The following is a 14842-nucleotide window of genomic DNA, read 5'->3' as shown; positions in this document are numbered from 1 at the left end:
TAGAACAGTAACGATCTTTATGACCTAGTACGGTAGAACAGTAACGATCTTTATGACCTAGTACGGTAGAACAGTGAGTGAGTGTCAGCTCAGCCCAAAACGGTAAACAAAATCAGTTGAGTAAGGTCTAGTTCAGTGGTTCTCAAACCTTTTCATGTCAAGGACCCCCAAATTGACATGTATTACACCGCTGGCCCCCATTTGAAAAGATATGCCAGGGACCCCCATAAGAGAAGAACCTAGCATTGGTTCTCAACCATTTTAATTTCAAGGACCACCGGTTTGACACACTTTAGTCTACGGACCCTCATTTAATGGCATTTCTATCTCTGGGACCCCGATTTATATTTTAAAATCAATGTTGATTTAACTCAGAGTGAACACATGGTACAATCTCTGAGTTACAGACCTACAGTATAAGAGTCCATTTGGTTCCTATCTATCATTTAGCTTAGAAACTCCCTCAAGGACCCCTGGGGGTCCCCAGAGCCAACTTTGAGAACCAATGGTCTAGTTAGAACCCCAAATGGAGTACAAGAGCGATACAAGAAATATTTTTTGCTTTTGTATCAAATATTATTTGAGATTTATTCAAAAAGCATTGTTGTAAAACAGTAAAAAACCCTACTGATACACAATACTAGTCTTGTATTTAAAATATCTAAACAAAATAGCATCACACATCTCATGTAAACCGTACAGCCACTTGGCTTGTTATAACTGATGTGTTAATATGATATGTTAATATGCAGCTACTACCATATCCCGTCAAAGTGCCTTTTTGCATACCTTTGAACTGTGCTTGCTTAAGTATCACAATCACCGTCCGCTAAATGACACAAATGAAAACCTTCAAAAGATAATATGAGAAACTGATAATGTCACAGTGTTAGTTCCTCCTAGCCAAATCCCAGTTCATAAAAGCAAGTCCCCAAGTGATAAACATACAACTGAGTCCAGTAGACTCAGTCTACTACTTGTTAGTGCTTTGTATAAATTAGCCAGTGCAGCATCGTCACCACAACCCCTGAATCCAACAATACCCATTTAATTTGCAAGTCATTTCCCTCACAAAAATATTTGCAGTAAGCAGCCATAGACCCTCAAATAGGCTGTGACCGCCGTCCGTACTGGCTGTGTGTGAATGCAGTGTTGTTGATTGTGCTCAGAGGGTCCTGAGCTTCTCGGTCGGCCTCAGGAGGATGTCTCCCCTCTTCTGACTCTGCAGTGGGGCATCTGGTAATGAGAAAGCACCCTCCAGCCAGCATCAGAGCAAAGGAGATCCATCCCGTGTAGAGCGCAGGCCCCCAGTCTCTCCGTAGGTGTACAGCGGCCTCTAGTGGCTGACTGGTGTGGTGACATGTCCAGGCAGTGGGAACAAGCAGCAGTATCCCAGACAAAACAAAGACTGCACCCGACACCACCTTGATCTGGCCACGCTTGGGGAACCACACGGCCCCCGACGTGCCCATCGCCACCGCGAATGTCCCGGCTCCCACGGCGGCCTCCACGAGGGCTCGCCAGATGCGGAAGTTTCCGGACAGGGACAGGAGAGTCTGATAGAAGGAGCAGTGCAGGCTGCCATCGTGGGCCAAGTCCCAGTGGTCCCATTCCAGCCACACGCCGTCCCAGTAGGCCGGCAGCGACGCTGTGGCGTTGTCCACCGTGCCAGTCACCTTCCAGATGGAGAGGCAGCGTGTGAGGATGGCAGAGAGCCACCCTGCGATGCCCAGCCCCAAAGCGGCGAGCTCCAGACGGCGACGGAGCTCCATTGCTCTCTGGCCAGCCTGCCTGCTCCTCCTCTTCACTGCAGGCCTGACTGCCCTAACCAGAAACAGCTGCCTGCCACCGGCACAGTTGAAAGGGGTGGGGTGTTGTTTTTGTGTGTGTACTGTGTGTGTGTGTGTGTGTGTGTGTGTGTGTGAGAGAGAGAGAGCTAGCTGTCTGTTGGTGGCTGGTGATACCGGTTTTCTGGTAGTCATGGAAAGAAGAAGGCGTGGAGCAGAGCTCCGCTCCGCTCCCTTGGGGAGAGGAGGAGGGAAATCCCTCTGTTTGTTCTGCCATGGTTTCATAACATTCCCCTTTCTCTCGGTTTCTATCGAGAGACACACCACAACAAAGATGCCACTGTGTTTTGACTTCTCTATCACTGACCTCATGTTTGAGGAAACAATTGTGAAGGGCCACACTTTTTCATCAAGGATATTGATGTGTGTTCTCATACTAAACTAGAGTGATAATCTAGTTTATAGTCAAAACAATACATGTCTTTCTGAATAGAGGGTATGTGCATACATAAAGTGAGTGGCAAAGTGAGTTTAATGTTTAACGTCTTTTAATGCAATCAGATAGGACTTTTCTGTTTGGACTTTGGTTGTATGGGCTGTCAAGGACAGAAAGTAGTTTTTTGCCACTCAGTAAGCGTTCTCACGTTCTCACATTCCGATTCAAACTTCTCGCATAACTTCCGGGTATGATGATGATGTCAGGCCCCAGTAAATTAGTGAACGGACTAGGTCATGTCCATAGAAAATGTTTATTTATAATTCTTTGGATCAAATTACCAGTTAAAAAACAACCACATGGATTTCAATAAACCATCCTAAATGTGAGGAATAGTAATAGCAATTCTGAAGATATTTAGACTATTACAGGATAATAGAAAAAAAACATTCACATTGAACAGTCAGATGTTCAACCGATACATTTTGATTCATGTTAATCTTGCTCAAGGAGGTTTTATAATATTCATATCATCAAATACCACGTAAAGATTTGTCTTTAAAGGAGAATCATGAAACCCTGATTTTGTAGTTTGTTTTCCCTGTACAGAATGGTAAAAACAAATATGGCTGGCTGATTTGTTGACGCTGACACATTATTGGCAGTGGCACCCCTGAAACTAACACGCGGCACGCCCATTATAATTTTACTTATCTGTAGCAGTGTTCCTTAATTGTTTACCAAAAACTAAATAGAGTATCAGTCTAGGGTTTCATTCATTACCCTTTCATTTTCATTATTCTGATATGACATTTGCCTTCCACCAGTGGTGGAAAAAGTACTTGCATGTTTTACTTAGGTAAAAGTATCAATACTGCAATGTAGTAGTACAATATAGAATTCAAAATGTATTTTGAGTAAAAGTACAAAATGTATTGCCATCTAAATGTTATTAAATGCCAAAAGTAAAAGTACTCATTATGCAGAGTGCAGAATATTCCATTTAAAGTTTTCAAATGTATATAGATCTTTTGAAGATAGCAGATCTACAAGTTCACAATGCGCCGCATTGTGAGCTTGTAGACCGGCTATTTTCAAAGGGCCAAAATGTATATTGGGCTGAAGTGGGTAATGCATATTGTTTTTAGTATTCAAAATCTACAAAAAAAAATCTACAAAGCAACTAGTAACTAAAGTTTTCAAATAATTGTAGTGGAGTAAAAATATACAATATTTGCTTCTGAAATGTAGTGGAGTAGAAGTAAAAGTATTTGAAATTGGACAGTACTTACATTACTTAAGTAAATGTAGTTATTAGTTAATTACTTTACACATAGTTCTTGACAGCATAGCCACTGTGAGTAGTAGTCGGCGTCCTGGCCTGCGTGTAACCACTGGAATGGTAGCGGCGGCCGCGGGGAGTCCTCTGTGGGGGGCAGCTGGTGCACAGCACGGCCCCTCCGCAGAACAGCAGCCCCGACGACACCCAGCCGATGTAGATGGCCGCCCCGATCTCCTTCTTCAGCACCTCGGGGACGCGGGGGTTGTGGAAGTCGCTGATGATGGTGCTGGCCGTCCAGGACACGGCCATGATGGTGGTGAGGCCGGCCAGCGCGAAGATGGCGCCGGAGCCCACCACCACGCGGGCCTTGATGCGCGCGTCGCCCAGGCAGTTGGTGCAGCGCGCCCCCAGCAGGAACACCAGGAAGCCCAGGCAGCCCAGGACCATGCCGATGCAGACGAGGCCCCGCGCGGCCTGGAGGTCGGGCGACAGGTCCAGCAGGGCGTCGTAGATCTTGCACTGCATCTGGCCCGTGTACTCGTTGACGCAGGTCATCCACAGGCCCTCCCAGAACACCTGCATGACCACCAGGTGGGTCCCGATGAAGGCCGTCACCTTCCACATGGGCAGAGCGCAGATCAGGATCACCCCAGCTAGGCCCAGCATGCTCAGGCTGATGCCCAGCTCCTGGAGAGCCATGGGTGGGGTGGGGTGCTGAGCCCACTCCCTTCCTCCTCACGCTGTGGGGAAAAACACATTATATCACATAGCAGACAGGAATCAGATGGTCGTTGAATGGGGGGCTCTGTGGCTAGCATGGTTTCGTCCTCGGATTCGGGTTCTTGGAAACGCCCCCCAGCCACTGCGTTAGTTTTACTGAGGTTAGGTTTAGGTATAGTTTACTGAGGTTAGGTTTAGGTATAGTTGAACTGAGGTTAAGGTCAGGGTTAGGTTTAGGTATAGTTTTACTGAGGTTAAGGTTAGGGTTAGGTTTAGGTGTAGGCTGTCAATCACAGCGACTGGCCAGTCACAGCGCACCCTCTACGTCACTCTGTACTCAACCCGAGGACAAAACCATGGTCGCTTGAATGGGGGTCTCTGTGTGGTGCACACTCTTCCTACTTCCGGGGCCCTTCCCTACTACTTAACGATGATACTACGTAAGGCTCTGTTCCAATTAGTGTACAGAGTGGTTTTCAAACTTTTCAAGGACTCCCCATAACTCTGAGAGATTATGGACCCTTAAAGGTATATTCAGTGATTTCACTCAAAAAACCTTAGGTTTCGTTTTTGGCTGTGGGACCCAGCCTTTCGTCCAATCAGGATAGAGAGTCAAAAACGAAACCTAAGGTTTTTTGACCCCCAGGGGTTAACTGGGGACAGGGAGGAACTCCTTATATGGCCAGCACACTCTATAGTAGGGAGGATTATCACAACAAAACAAAAAAATAAGTGATATTTGAATTAAGTGAAATCACTGAATATACCTTTAAGGCTCATTCATAGTCTGGATTTTCGGTGGTGGGGTGACCACCGAACTACAACATGACGTCACAAGCCGCGGTGAAGAGCAAACCACCGCCACCGGTCAGCTCACCACCGGAGAGGTGGTCACCTCACCACCGAAAATCCAGACTATGAATAGGCCTTTACGGATCCATTCGGTTCCATTTGTACACTCTGAGTTACAGACCCATACGGGGCCATTTGGAACACACTCAAGGATACTTTGAGAGTGTTTCCCCTGACTCAGTTTGACCAGAATGTAACAGAGTCTTCATTAGTATTAGCAGTAACACCTGTGAAGGAAGTAGGAAAGGGCCCAAGTTCTTTCCAAAACAGCTGCTGTGCCACAATTATACGGTAATAATTATCTCCTGGTTCATTTATACACATTTTTGGAAATGTGCAAGCTTTTCCTGTAACTGCTTGTAGAAGATAGACAACATCAGAGCCTAGTAAAGATGTTTGTCATACTTTTGTATTCTGTCATCATAATTCCCAAACCAAATGAACCATGATTCATAGAGTTGTGCATAAAGGAAAATCACCACTAGGAAGCAGTATTTCAACATGGACTATAATGGAATTAACTCCATATGAAAAGTCTATGTTTTGTGCAAAGGTAAAACAATTATTTTAATACAGATCCAGATCCAAGAGCTTGCAGTGCATCCATGGGATGATGGGATACAACACTAGATGTAGATTGTCTATATTTGCTATTATTTATGCATGATATTGTACAAAATAGCGTAAGTTGCTAATGCTGTGTCATCCAAAATGTTCAATGAGAAACCTGTGTTATTCCGGGATGTACTCAACACTCAAGCTAAATAAGAAACACCAGAGTTAACAATTCCAGTAGTCAATAATAGGGCCAATATATGAGTTGAACAATAAGCCCTCAACTTTGAGACAGTTACTGCATGGTAATCATTTTTCTTTTCTTTTCTTTTTCCTGTGAGAACTGAAACGTGACACTCCCCTGCTCTCTGTTGCTGTCCTGATGCCCGATCAGATAGTATGAGAACACAACACCATTCTATAACAGGTTGGTGAGTACAATAACTCAGGCAAACTGCAAATCACAACTCAACATACTCGTAAACATGACTTATATTTTATATTAGTACTAAACTCTTCAATTTGAGTCTCTGGCAGAATAAAATAAACATGGATGAAATACTGAGGAGAAATATTTCATAAGATTAACATCATTCCAGATTTCAGTGATTCACAAAAAGCTATACAGTATTGTATGCAATAACCTCCAGCAATGAGATTCTTGAGCTGGTTGATGATTAGTGATATAATAAAAGGCCCTGATAAACAGGTTTTCAAGTGTTAAATATCGTAAAGTGAATATTTGTGAATAATTAGCCTACAAACAAGAATAACAAAACAACAGAAAGCTGGCACAGCTATGACATTTATTGTGATAAAATCAAGTCAAAATTTGAAGATATGCCAACTGCAAAGCTGTGATTTCAAAGATAATTTCATGTCAGACATTTAAAAAACAGAGGTTTTAATATTTAAGTCATCTTTATACAAATGGTCATTTATTTATTACAAAGAAACAACATTGGGCATATGCCACATTCTCTAAACAAATATACTGATTCATCCCCCATGGTGGAAATCAGAATCTGAAGTGCATATATTTCCATTTTGTACATGCTCTGTGCATTCATTCTTTCAAACAGTAGCTTTTTAATTATGTTTCCCGGCAAGTCCTTATATTACAAGCCACCCGTACTCATTGATAACAAACCAAACAGACTTCCCTTCTCTCAAATATAAGTCTTGGACGGTGTCGAGGAACGTACTGAATCCGGTTTGCTCCGTACTCCCGATGACTTGGCCAGCAGGTAGTTTTCAGAATAGGCAGAGCCGTCGTCTTTGGGGGGGCAATTGGCACACAGCAGCCCTCCTCCCAAGATGAGCAATAGCGCAGCACCCCAGCCGACGTACAGAGCAGCCCCGAGCTCCCTCCTCTGGGCATCGCTCATTAGGGGGTTGTAGAAGTCCCTGATGACCATGCTGGCCGTCCAGGACACAGGGATAAGGCACAGAATCCCACTGATGATCAACACCACCCCCGCTGCCACCGTCGCCTTCGCCTTGGCTCTCCCCTCCGGAATGAAGTTGGTGCATTTTCCTCCGGCGAAGGCCATCAGGAGGCCGGCGATGCCCGTGACGATGGACACCACGACCAGCGCCCGGGCTGCCTGCAGGTCAGAGCCCAGGGCCAGCATGGAGTCGTACACCTTGCACTGCATCTGTCCCGTGCTCTGCACCACGCAGCTCATCCAGATGCCCTCCCAGATGGTCTGGGATGTCACTATGTTGTTGCCGATGAAAGCCGTGACCCGCCACATGGGCGCACCGCAGACGATGATCACCCCGATCCAGCCGAACAGGGACAGGGCGCTGCCCAACATCTGCATGCCCATGGAGCCCATACTGTGTACGTCCAACGACTCTTATCTCACACGACACTTTGAGCCAACATTGGGAGTCGATCGGGTGTTGATGTGCATTCGAAGCAGAAGAAAAGAAAAAAAAGGGAGGTGTGCAATGCAAGCTATTAAAGACACTTTAGAAGCCAAGGCCGAAGAATACCAGCCATGCAGGATTCTTTGTGTGAGAACAATCTAGTGGTGGGGGTTTCATTTATTCACCGAGATGGGAATCATGTTACAAGAGGCTTTGTTGTTCCTACAAACAACAAGGAAAAAGGATGCATGCATGTGCATGAAAATGCACCAGATCGAAACTGACCTTGTGAATGCGTGACCCCCCCATGGTCTCAGATTGTTAGGCCTATCAACAAAAACAGCTGCAATAAGAGGCTGAAGAGATTAGTGTGTTTAGTGTTGTGAAACTTCAACTATCACTGACACAACACTAAACTTGACTTTATTTTAACTTAAAAACCCAAACGTGCCCAAAGGTCATGCCCACTTGCGCGGAAAGTAAATCGTCTTATAAATTAAACCATAATACCTCAATTTTTATGACAAATACCAACATAGCTATCAATATGGTTTAAAACTTGTTATTATGTTTAAGTGTAGACAACAGTGAAAACAGCACATTATACTTAGGTAAACTCTTATTTTACATTCCACAGACTAGAAGACCGTGGATTCCTAACACACCCACCAACATGTTTTACAACTGATCTATTTACAGTCATGATGGGTAGAATGTGGGCTATTGTTTTAGAGGGAGTTCCATAGGTTCACTGTTTGACAGTGTCATGAAACATGAAGAATTAAGCTGACCAAAACCAAAGCACCAACACTAAACACTATATTGTTTTTTTTAAGGCGTTCAGGTGTTTAGACATATCTCGTGTTTAACTGTTTATAGATGATTGCGTCCCCTCTCAAACGAGCACTTGACCTGTTGGGCAACCTGAAAGCAAACTCCACCTGCCCGAAAGGTTTAGTTGACTTATTGTCAATGCCTGGTATGATATAAAGTATGATATACCCACTAAATAATTGTATATGGATACTTGCAATCAACACAAACCTATTAGGGCCGATTCATACTCGTCAGAAATTTTCAGTAGCACCCTTATAATCATGTATAACCAGTAGTTTGTTGCCTAAGTGGCCAAACCAAAGTTTGCACTGCAAAGATACTTTAGTTTATGAGAAAGGAACAGCTACATGTTGGAAACAGGTTCAGCCAGTTTTTTGTCATGTCTGCATGCTAGAAGTCAATCAAAAGTCTGTCTTATTCTGTTTTAGAATATTCTCAGAATATTATGCCCTAAGTTCATAGTGTATCTTGTCTTTATAACTGTATGGAAGTCATAACAACATGTTTTTAGCTATTGATGTTTGACATGTGAGGTCATTTTAACTTACTATTATGCTTCAAACATCTTGCACACTAATACCCTCAAAGGTGCATTCCTAACACACCCACCAACATGTTTTACAACTGATCTAGTTCCAGTCATGATGGGTAGAATGTGGGCTATTGTTTTAGAGGGAGTTCCATAGGTTCACTGTTTGACAGTGTCATAAAACATGAAGAATTAAGCTGACCAAAACCAAAGCACCAACACTAAACACTATATTGTTTTTTTTAAGAGAGCAACCACAAAGAAAGGTAAAAAATAGCATGTGTTTGAATGTTTTATTAAAAATCAATGTCATTGGTTTTTCACATTGTAAACAAAAGTAGCATTTAAACATGCTTTGTTCAATCAATCATATACAGTACAGTAAATAGGTAGGTACACATATTCACTTCCATTACATTACGTCAGTGTTGCATAGGTTAGTTAATATACAGAAAAATAAGCTTTAATACAAGCTTAATGTAAAAAGCTCCTATTTAGTCCATTTGCCACCTCAAGACATGCAAGGACTTCATAAATTACACATAAATTGCGCTGTGCTCCTCTCGGCAAATGTCCTCTTGTCCCCGCCAAAGCATTCTGAATTACCCAGGAAATGACATTTGGACGAGTGTTCCTTTATCTTGTGTCATTTTCCAAAAGGATTCAGGGACTTTAAAGATAGGACACATCATTTTACCAACTTGTGGCGCTTTCACAGTACAAAAAAAAAGGGGTAAGCAGTCCTCTCAGACGTAGGCTCGGCTGGTGGCTGTGGACCTAGCCTGGGAGTACTTGACCGGATAGTTGCTGTCGTCTTTAGGCGGGCAGGAGCTGCAGAGAAGGGCCCCTCCCAAGATGAGGAGGCCAGCGGTGCCCCAGCCGATGTACAAGGCCGCTCCCAGCTCCCTCCGCTGGGCGTTGGTCATGATCGGGTTGTAGAAATCCCTGATGATGGTGTTTGCGGACCAGCAGACGGGGATGAGCACCATGACACCGGCGATGATGAAGACGATCCCAGACGCGATGGCCACCCTGGCTTTGGCGGTCTCCTCCTCCACAAAGTTGGTGCACTTGCCCCCGGCGAGTCCCAGCAGGACCCCGAACGCCGACGCGATGATGGCAATGACCGTCAGAGCTCTGGCCGCCTGCAGGTCTTGGGGCAGCGCCAGCATCGAGTCGTAGATCTTGCACTGCATCTGACCCGTACTTTGTATCACGCAGTTCATCCACAGGCCTTCCCAGATAGTCTGCGCCGTCACGATGTTGGCTCCAATGAAGGCCGTCACCTTCCACATGGGCAGGGCGCACACCATAATGGTCCCTATGAAGCCAATGATAGCCAGGGCAAAGCCCAGCATCTGTCGTCCCATTGACACCATGGCGAAGCGTTCTCTTGATCTCTATGAGTCAGCTAAAAAAAGTAAGGCAAGGTTTTCTTTCTCTTCAGTTCAGCTCAGCTATAAAGCGGGATAATGGCTGGGTCACTTCAGTCTTCAGTTATAAGGCTGCCTTCAAGAAGGGTGGAGTTAATGTAAACGAACGTCCTTCCTGCCTGACCTGAAACGTACGCGAGGGGGTAATTTTCCTGCCCGGCCAGATTCTTCACATAGTCACTATGTGTAATGGGCTGTAGTTTCGGTGAGATGAGCATCACAACCTTAAAAGCAGCTAGTGCAACATAAACAAAAGGAGGAGGCCGGCGCTGAATGCTCTATTCAAATAATGCTTTTGGTCACCAACCATTGGCTGGGCAGATTACTAGAAGAGCCAGTCTTCACACTGGTTTCAGGGTAAAAAAAACCAAAACAAAAAGCCTATCAACGATGGCACTGGTCTAAAAGTATAATTGTCAGAAGTCAAAAGTTAGTGTTAAGTCCCCTTTCTAGTTCCTGGTTTAGATTGATTGAATATTTTATTGGACAGAAATGGTACAGTCAGACATTTCGGCTAAAAGGATAACACAAAAAAGTAATAGGGACTTGTTTCCATTGTGGTTTCATGATGTATTCATTCGCTGTTTTATTAGACACGTTTGAATGGTTGCTCCATTTAGTTTTTATGAGTGGCAATGATGGCCATCATGGCTCGAAACCATGTCCACTCTATCAAACTGCTGCATTAATGTCCTTGTGTGTGCTGGCCATTTTCTTTTGTATATTAACATGGGCTATAGCAGTAATACGCTAAAAGTCCTCAGTCTACAGTGAATTGAGGACAACTTGCAACCCCCCCAAAAAAATAATATGACTATCAACAATGGCACAGGGCAGGCCTTAAAAACATAAACCCTATGTACTTGGCTGTATGTCAAATAGTGAAAATAGCTGATGATCAAGCTCACAATGTGTCGAAATTTGAAGCATTTTCAGCTTGTAGATCTGCCTTCTATGCATATTATTACATGGCCAGTATAGGGACACTAGGGTTGTTCTTAAATTATTGCCAGAAGTAAAAAGTTACTGGAATGAAGTAGCCTTTTTATTCTTGATTTCAATTAAAAAAAATCACACCTGTGTGAACTGAGTGGTGCAACTCCCCCCCACTCCCCCCACCTCTCTCTCTCTCTCTCTCTCTCATTAGCAGGCAACAGTGCAGCACTGTCTCTCTCTCTCTCTGTTTCTGGCACAACAGGTACATACTGGTGCTCATTAACGTCACATAGGTGGGTGAACAACACATAGGTGAACACATAGGTGAACACGGACATTGCCGTTTCTTGGAGTGGTTGCACCACTCAAAAGATTGGCCTTGCACTATTTGTCAATGTATGTGAATAAATCTAAGGTCACATTCTCACCTAATACTTCGGTAGACTCAGATCCGTATGGGCGGGGAATTGGGATTATTGCATTTTTAATTGGCTGGGGTTTGCCTTCACACTGTCATTCGCAGCAATTGGAAACGCAGCAGAGGGGACCTTTATCAATGTGTTCCATTCATAAACTATAGCCTACACAGTGAAATCTATGGTGATAAAATTACACTCATAACGTGCATGTGTCGTGCCGTCTGGGACCCCCCCCCCCCCTCTCTCTCTCTCTCTCTCTCTCTACGCACGCAGCCGCCACACACTGTTCTTTTGGGCATGGAGGCACAGCGCTGCATGAGCGCACTGATATAACTCCCCAGTCCCACACAGTGACAGCACTCCATGTTTACGGCACGCACAGACAGACAGACAGAATATTATGTAGGCTATAATACACTGCAGTGTTTTTATGTGTTTTCTTAAGCAATTGATTAATGTACACGTCCTCATTTCGATCAGGGCTTCAGTCTCCTTATTCGACCACGTCTATCCACAGTAACGGGACATCTTTGCGCTGCGTAAAATATGCCTTAACCGTCTCCAACTGTGTTCAGCTCCTCACCCGCCACATTATGTGCTTCATTTCCTTTATTTACTGCGGATTGCATTCACACCTGCACCGAATCGTAGTCAAGTGCGATTCGAAGCGAAGCGAAACCCACGTTTTTGGGCGGAGTAAAATGCGGTTATTTGCTGCGCATTAGGATTCGAATGAGCCTTCACACCTGCCAAACGAAGCGCACTTTCTGACAATGCGCAGCAGGATTCGTTTTAATCGCAGCAAAGCTCTCTGGTATGAATGCGACCTAAGTATCACTCAGATCAACGTGAGCATTGATCTGAGCATCACATTCATTATTGTGATCAATTCATCAGTAAAAGCAATTGGCATTATTTGTAGCATAAGGTTTTAGTATGTCATAATATTGCAAGGTCAGTTGCTTCTCAGAGTTTATATAGTAATAGACAGGGCCCTAATTACCATGCCTTTAACCTGATTAGACATAGTCATACATTCAACTATTGATCAAATATTGATTTAGGTATGCGTCTGTTGATCTATGTTTATAAGAAACTACTTTAATAACCTATATTGACAATATAATACACACACACACACACACACAGTCACACACACACACACACACACACACACACACACACACACACACACACACACACACACACACACACACACACACACACACACACACACACACACACACACACACGTACGTGTGACTCCTACTTAAATGCAATAAAGTACTTGGAAATCTCACTTAAACATGTTTTATTGAACAGTGAACACAAAATAAATCACCTCTCTTTACAAAACGTTGCATAATGGTGATCTGAGCAATCTGAGCATCACATTCCTTATTGTGATCAATTCATCAGTAAAAGCAATTGGCATTATTTGTAGCATAAGGTTTTAGTATGTTATAATATTGCAAGGCATGTTTTATTGAAACATATATATTTTTTCAGTGAACACAAAATAAATCACCTCTCTTTACAAAACGTTGCATAATGGTGTAGTAAGTACATAAAGGTCCTCTCAAAGGACAAGGGACAGGAGTACAAATACCTGTGTGTTGCTTTAACCCTCTAACACCCGCATTAATTTCTACTTGCAAAAAAACCATACTACTACTTTGTACTACTAGGACTAAGACTAAAAAATATGTTAAAAAAAATAAATAAAAATAAAGTTTGATGAAAAATGTATAATAATTATATAATATAATAAATTAATAATTTACATTTTGGGGATATCTTTCACAATAATGAATAAAACATGTTCTAGACATTCTAATGATTACAAAAAAACATATATTACAATTATTTTACCTACTTTTATTAGGGTAAAGGTCAAAAGTCTTAGGTTCAAAAATGTTCAGTCCAGACATTTTTTATTTGTGTGAATTTCAGCCTCTGTGGGGGGTATTTATATGCAAATATCATGACCAATGGCATTGAAATGGCATTGCAATGAACATCACTGATGACGTTTAGGTGAAAAAAGAACAGGAAAAAATAAATAAAATAGTAATTAAATAAAAAAGAATTGTTGCTAAAAACCAACGCTGGGTTAAGAGCATAATTCTATGTCTGGGCAAGAAATGTTACTACAACATAATCCGATTTAGTGATAGTGAATAGTGGAGGTTCACATCCCAACAGCACATACCAACCCGAACAAATAAATGCACTGTAGCACGGTGCAAAGCGTGCTACAGTGCTACAGTTTGCAGTGGCAAAACATTGCAAAACATCGTATGGAAACATCAGGACAGAAATCACAGTCTTTTCCTCACATGGAGAGTCTCTTTCTGTCCATTTCGGTTTCTTATTGGTATTGCCGAGTATGCGAGATGATGAGGCAGCCGCCCACGATGACCACCTGGGCCCGGGACGTGTCTGTCTTCAGGCAGCCCATGCACTTGGCGCCGATGAAGGTGACCAGGAAGCCGATGAAGCCGAAGAGGATGGAGATGATGACCAGCGCGCGGGAGGCCTGCAGGTCTCTCGTCAGCCTCGTTCATCTTGCACTGCATCTGGCCCGTACTCTGCATCACGCAGTTCATCCACAGGGTACGCATCCACACATTTTGATAGACGTCTTCCACTTGGGCAGGGCGCACACCACAATGAGCCCTATGAAGCCGATGATAGCCAGGGCAAAGCCCAGCATCTGTCGCCAATGACATGGCATTGACACCATGGCGAAGCGATCTCTTGATCTCTATGAGTCAGCTAAAAAAAAGTAAGGCAAGGTTTTCTCTTCAGTTCAGCTCGGCTATAAAGCGGGATAATGGCTGGTTCACTTCAGTCTTCAGTTATAAGGCTGCCTTCAAGAAGGGTGGAGTTATCACCAACCATTTTCCTGCCCAGCCAGATTCTTCACATAGTCACTATGTGTAATGGGCTGGAGTTGTTTTGCACTATTTGTCAATGTATGTGAATAAATCTAAGTATCACTCAGATCAACGTGAGCATTGATCTGAGCATCACATTCATTATTGTGATCAATTCATCAGTTAAGCAATTGGCATTATTTGTAGCATAAGGTTTTAGTATGTCCTAATATTGCAAGGTCAGTTGCTTCTCAGAGTTTATATAGTAATAGACAGGGCCCTAATTACCATGCCTTTAACCT

General features: G+C 43.4%; 4 protein-coding genes across 4 annotated transcripts; all 4 read right to left on the bottom strand.

Annotated features, from left to right (window-relative positions):
• Nucleotides 1-537: 537 nt before the first annotated feature.
• LOC310864805 (claudin-4-like) lies at nucleotides 538-1897 on the bottom strand. The gene has a single exon (XM_083773592.1). It carries the CDS (start codon nucleotides 1770-1772, stop codon nucleotides 1104-1106), a length of 669 nt encoding a protein of 222 aa, XP_083629718.1. The 5' UTR covers nucleotides 1773-1897; the 3' UTR covers nucleotides 538-1103.
• A 1653-nt stretch (nucleotides 1898-3550) lies between these two features.
• On the bottom strand, nucleotides 3551-4204 carry cldnj (claudin j; the record flags this gene model as incomplete). The annotated part of the gene is made up of 1 exon (XM_083772528.1): nucleotides 3551-4204. One exon carries the CDS (start codon nucleotides 4202-4204, stop codon nucleotides 3551-3553), a length of 654 nt encoding a protein of 217 aa, XP_083628654.1.
• A 2215-nt stretch (nucleotides 4205-6419) lies between these two features.
• Nucleotides 6420-7641, bottom strand: LOC310864211 (claudin-4-like). Its single transcript, XM_083772804.1, has one exon. The coding sequence runs from the start codon at nucleotides 7471-7473 to the stop codon at nucleotides 6802-6804; it is 672 nt and encodes a 223-aa protein (XP_083628930.1). The 5' UTR covers nucleotides 7474-7641; the 3' UTR covers nucleotides 6420-6801.
• Nucleotides 7642-9152: 1511 nt separating this feature from the next.
• Nucleotides 9153-10350, bottom strand: LOC310864213 (claudin-4-like). Its single transcript, XM_083772806.1, has one exon. The coding sequence runs from the start codon at nucleotides 10250-10252 to the stop codon at nucleotides 9620-9622; it is 633 nt and encodes a 210-aa protein (XP_083628932.1). The 5' UTR covers nucleotides 10253-10350; the 3' UTR covers nucleotides 9153-9619.
• Nucleotides 10351-14842: the final 4492 nt, after the last annotated feature.

Source organism: Protomyctophum parallelum (assembly GCF_964188405.1).
Source record: "Protomyctophum parallelum genome assembly, chromosome: 9".
Taxonomy (NCBI): Eukaryota; Metazoa; Chordata; class Actinopteri; order Myctophiformes; family Myctophidae; genus Protomyctophum; species Protomyctophum parallelum.
The sequence above is the reverse complement of the archived record's forward strand: the minus strand, read 5'-3'. Positions and strand labels throughout refer to the sequence as shown.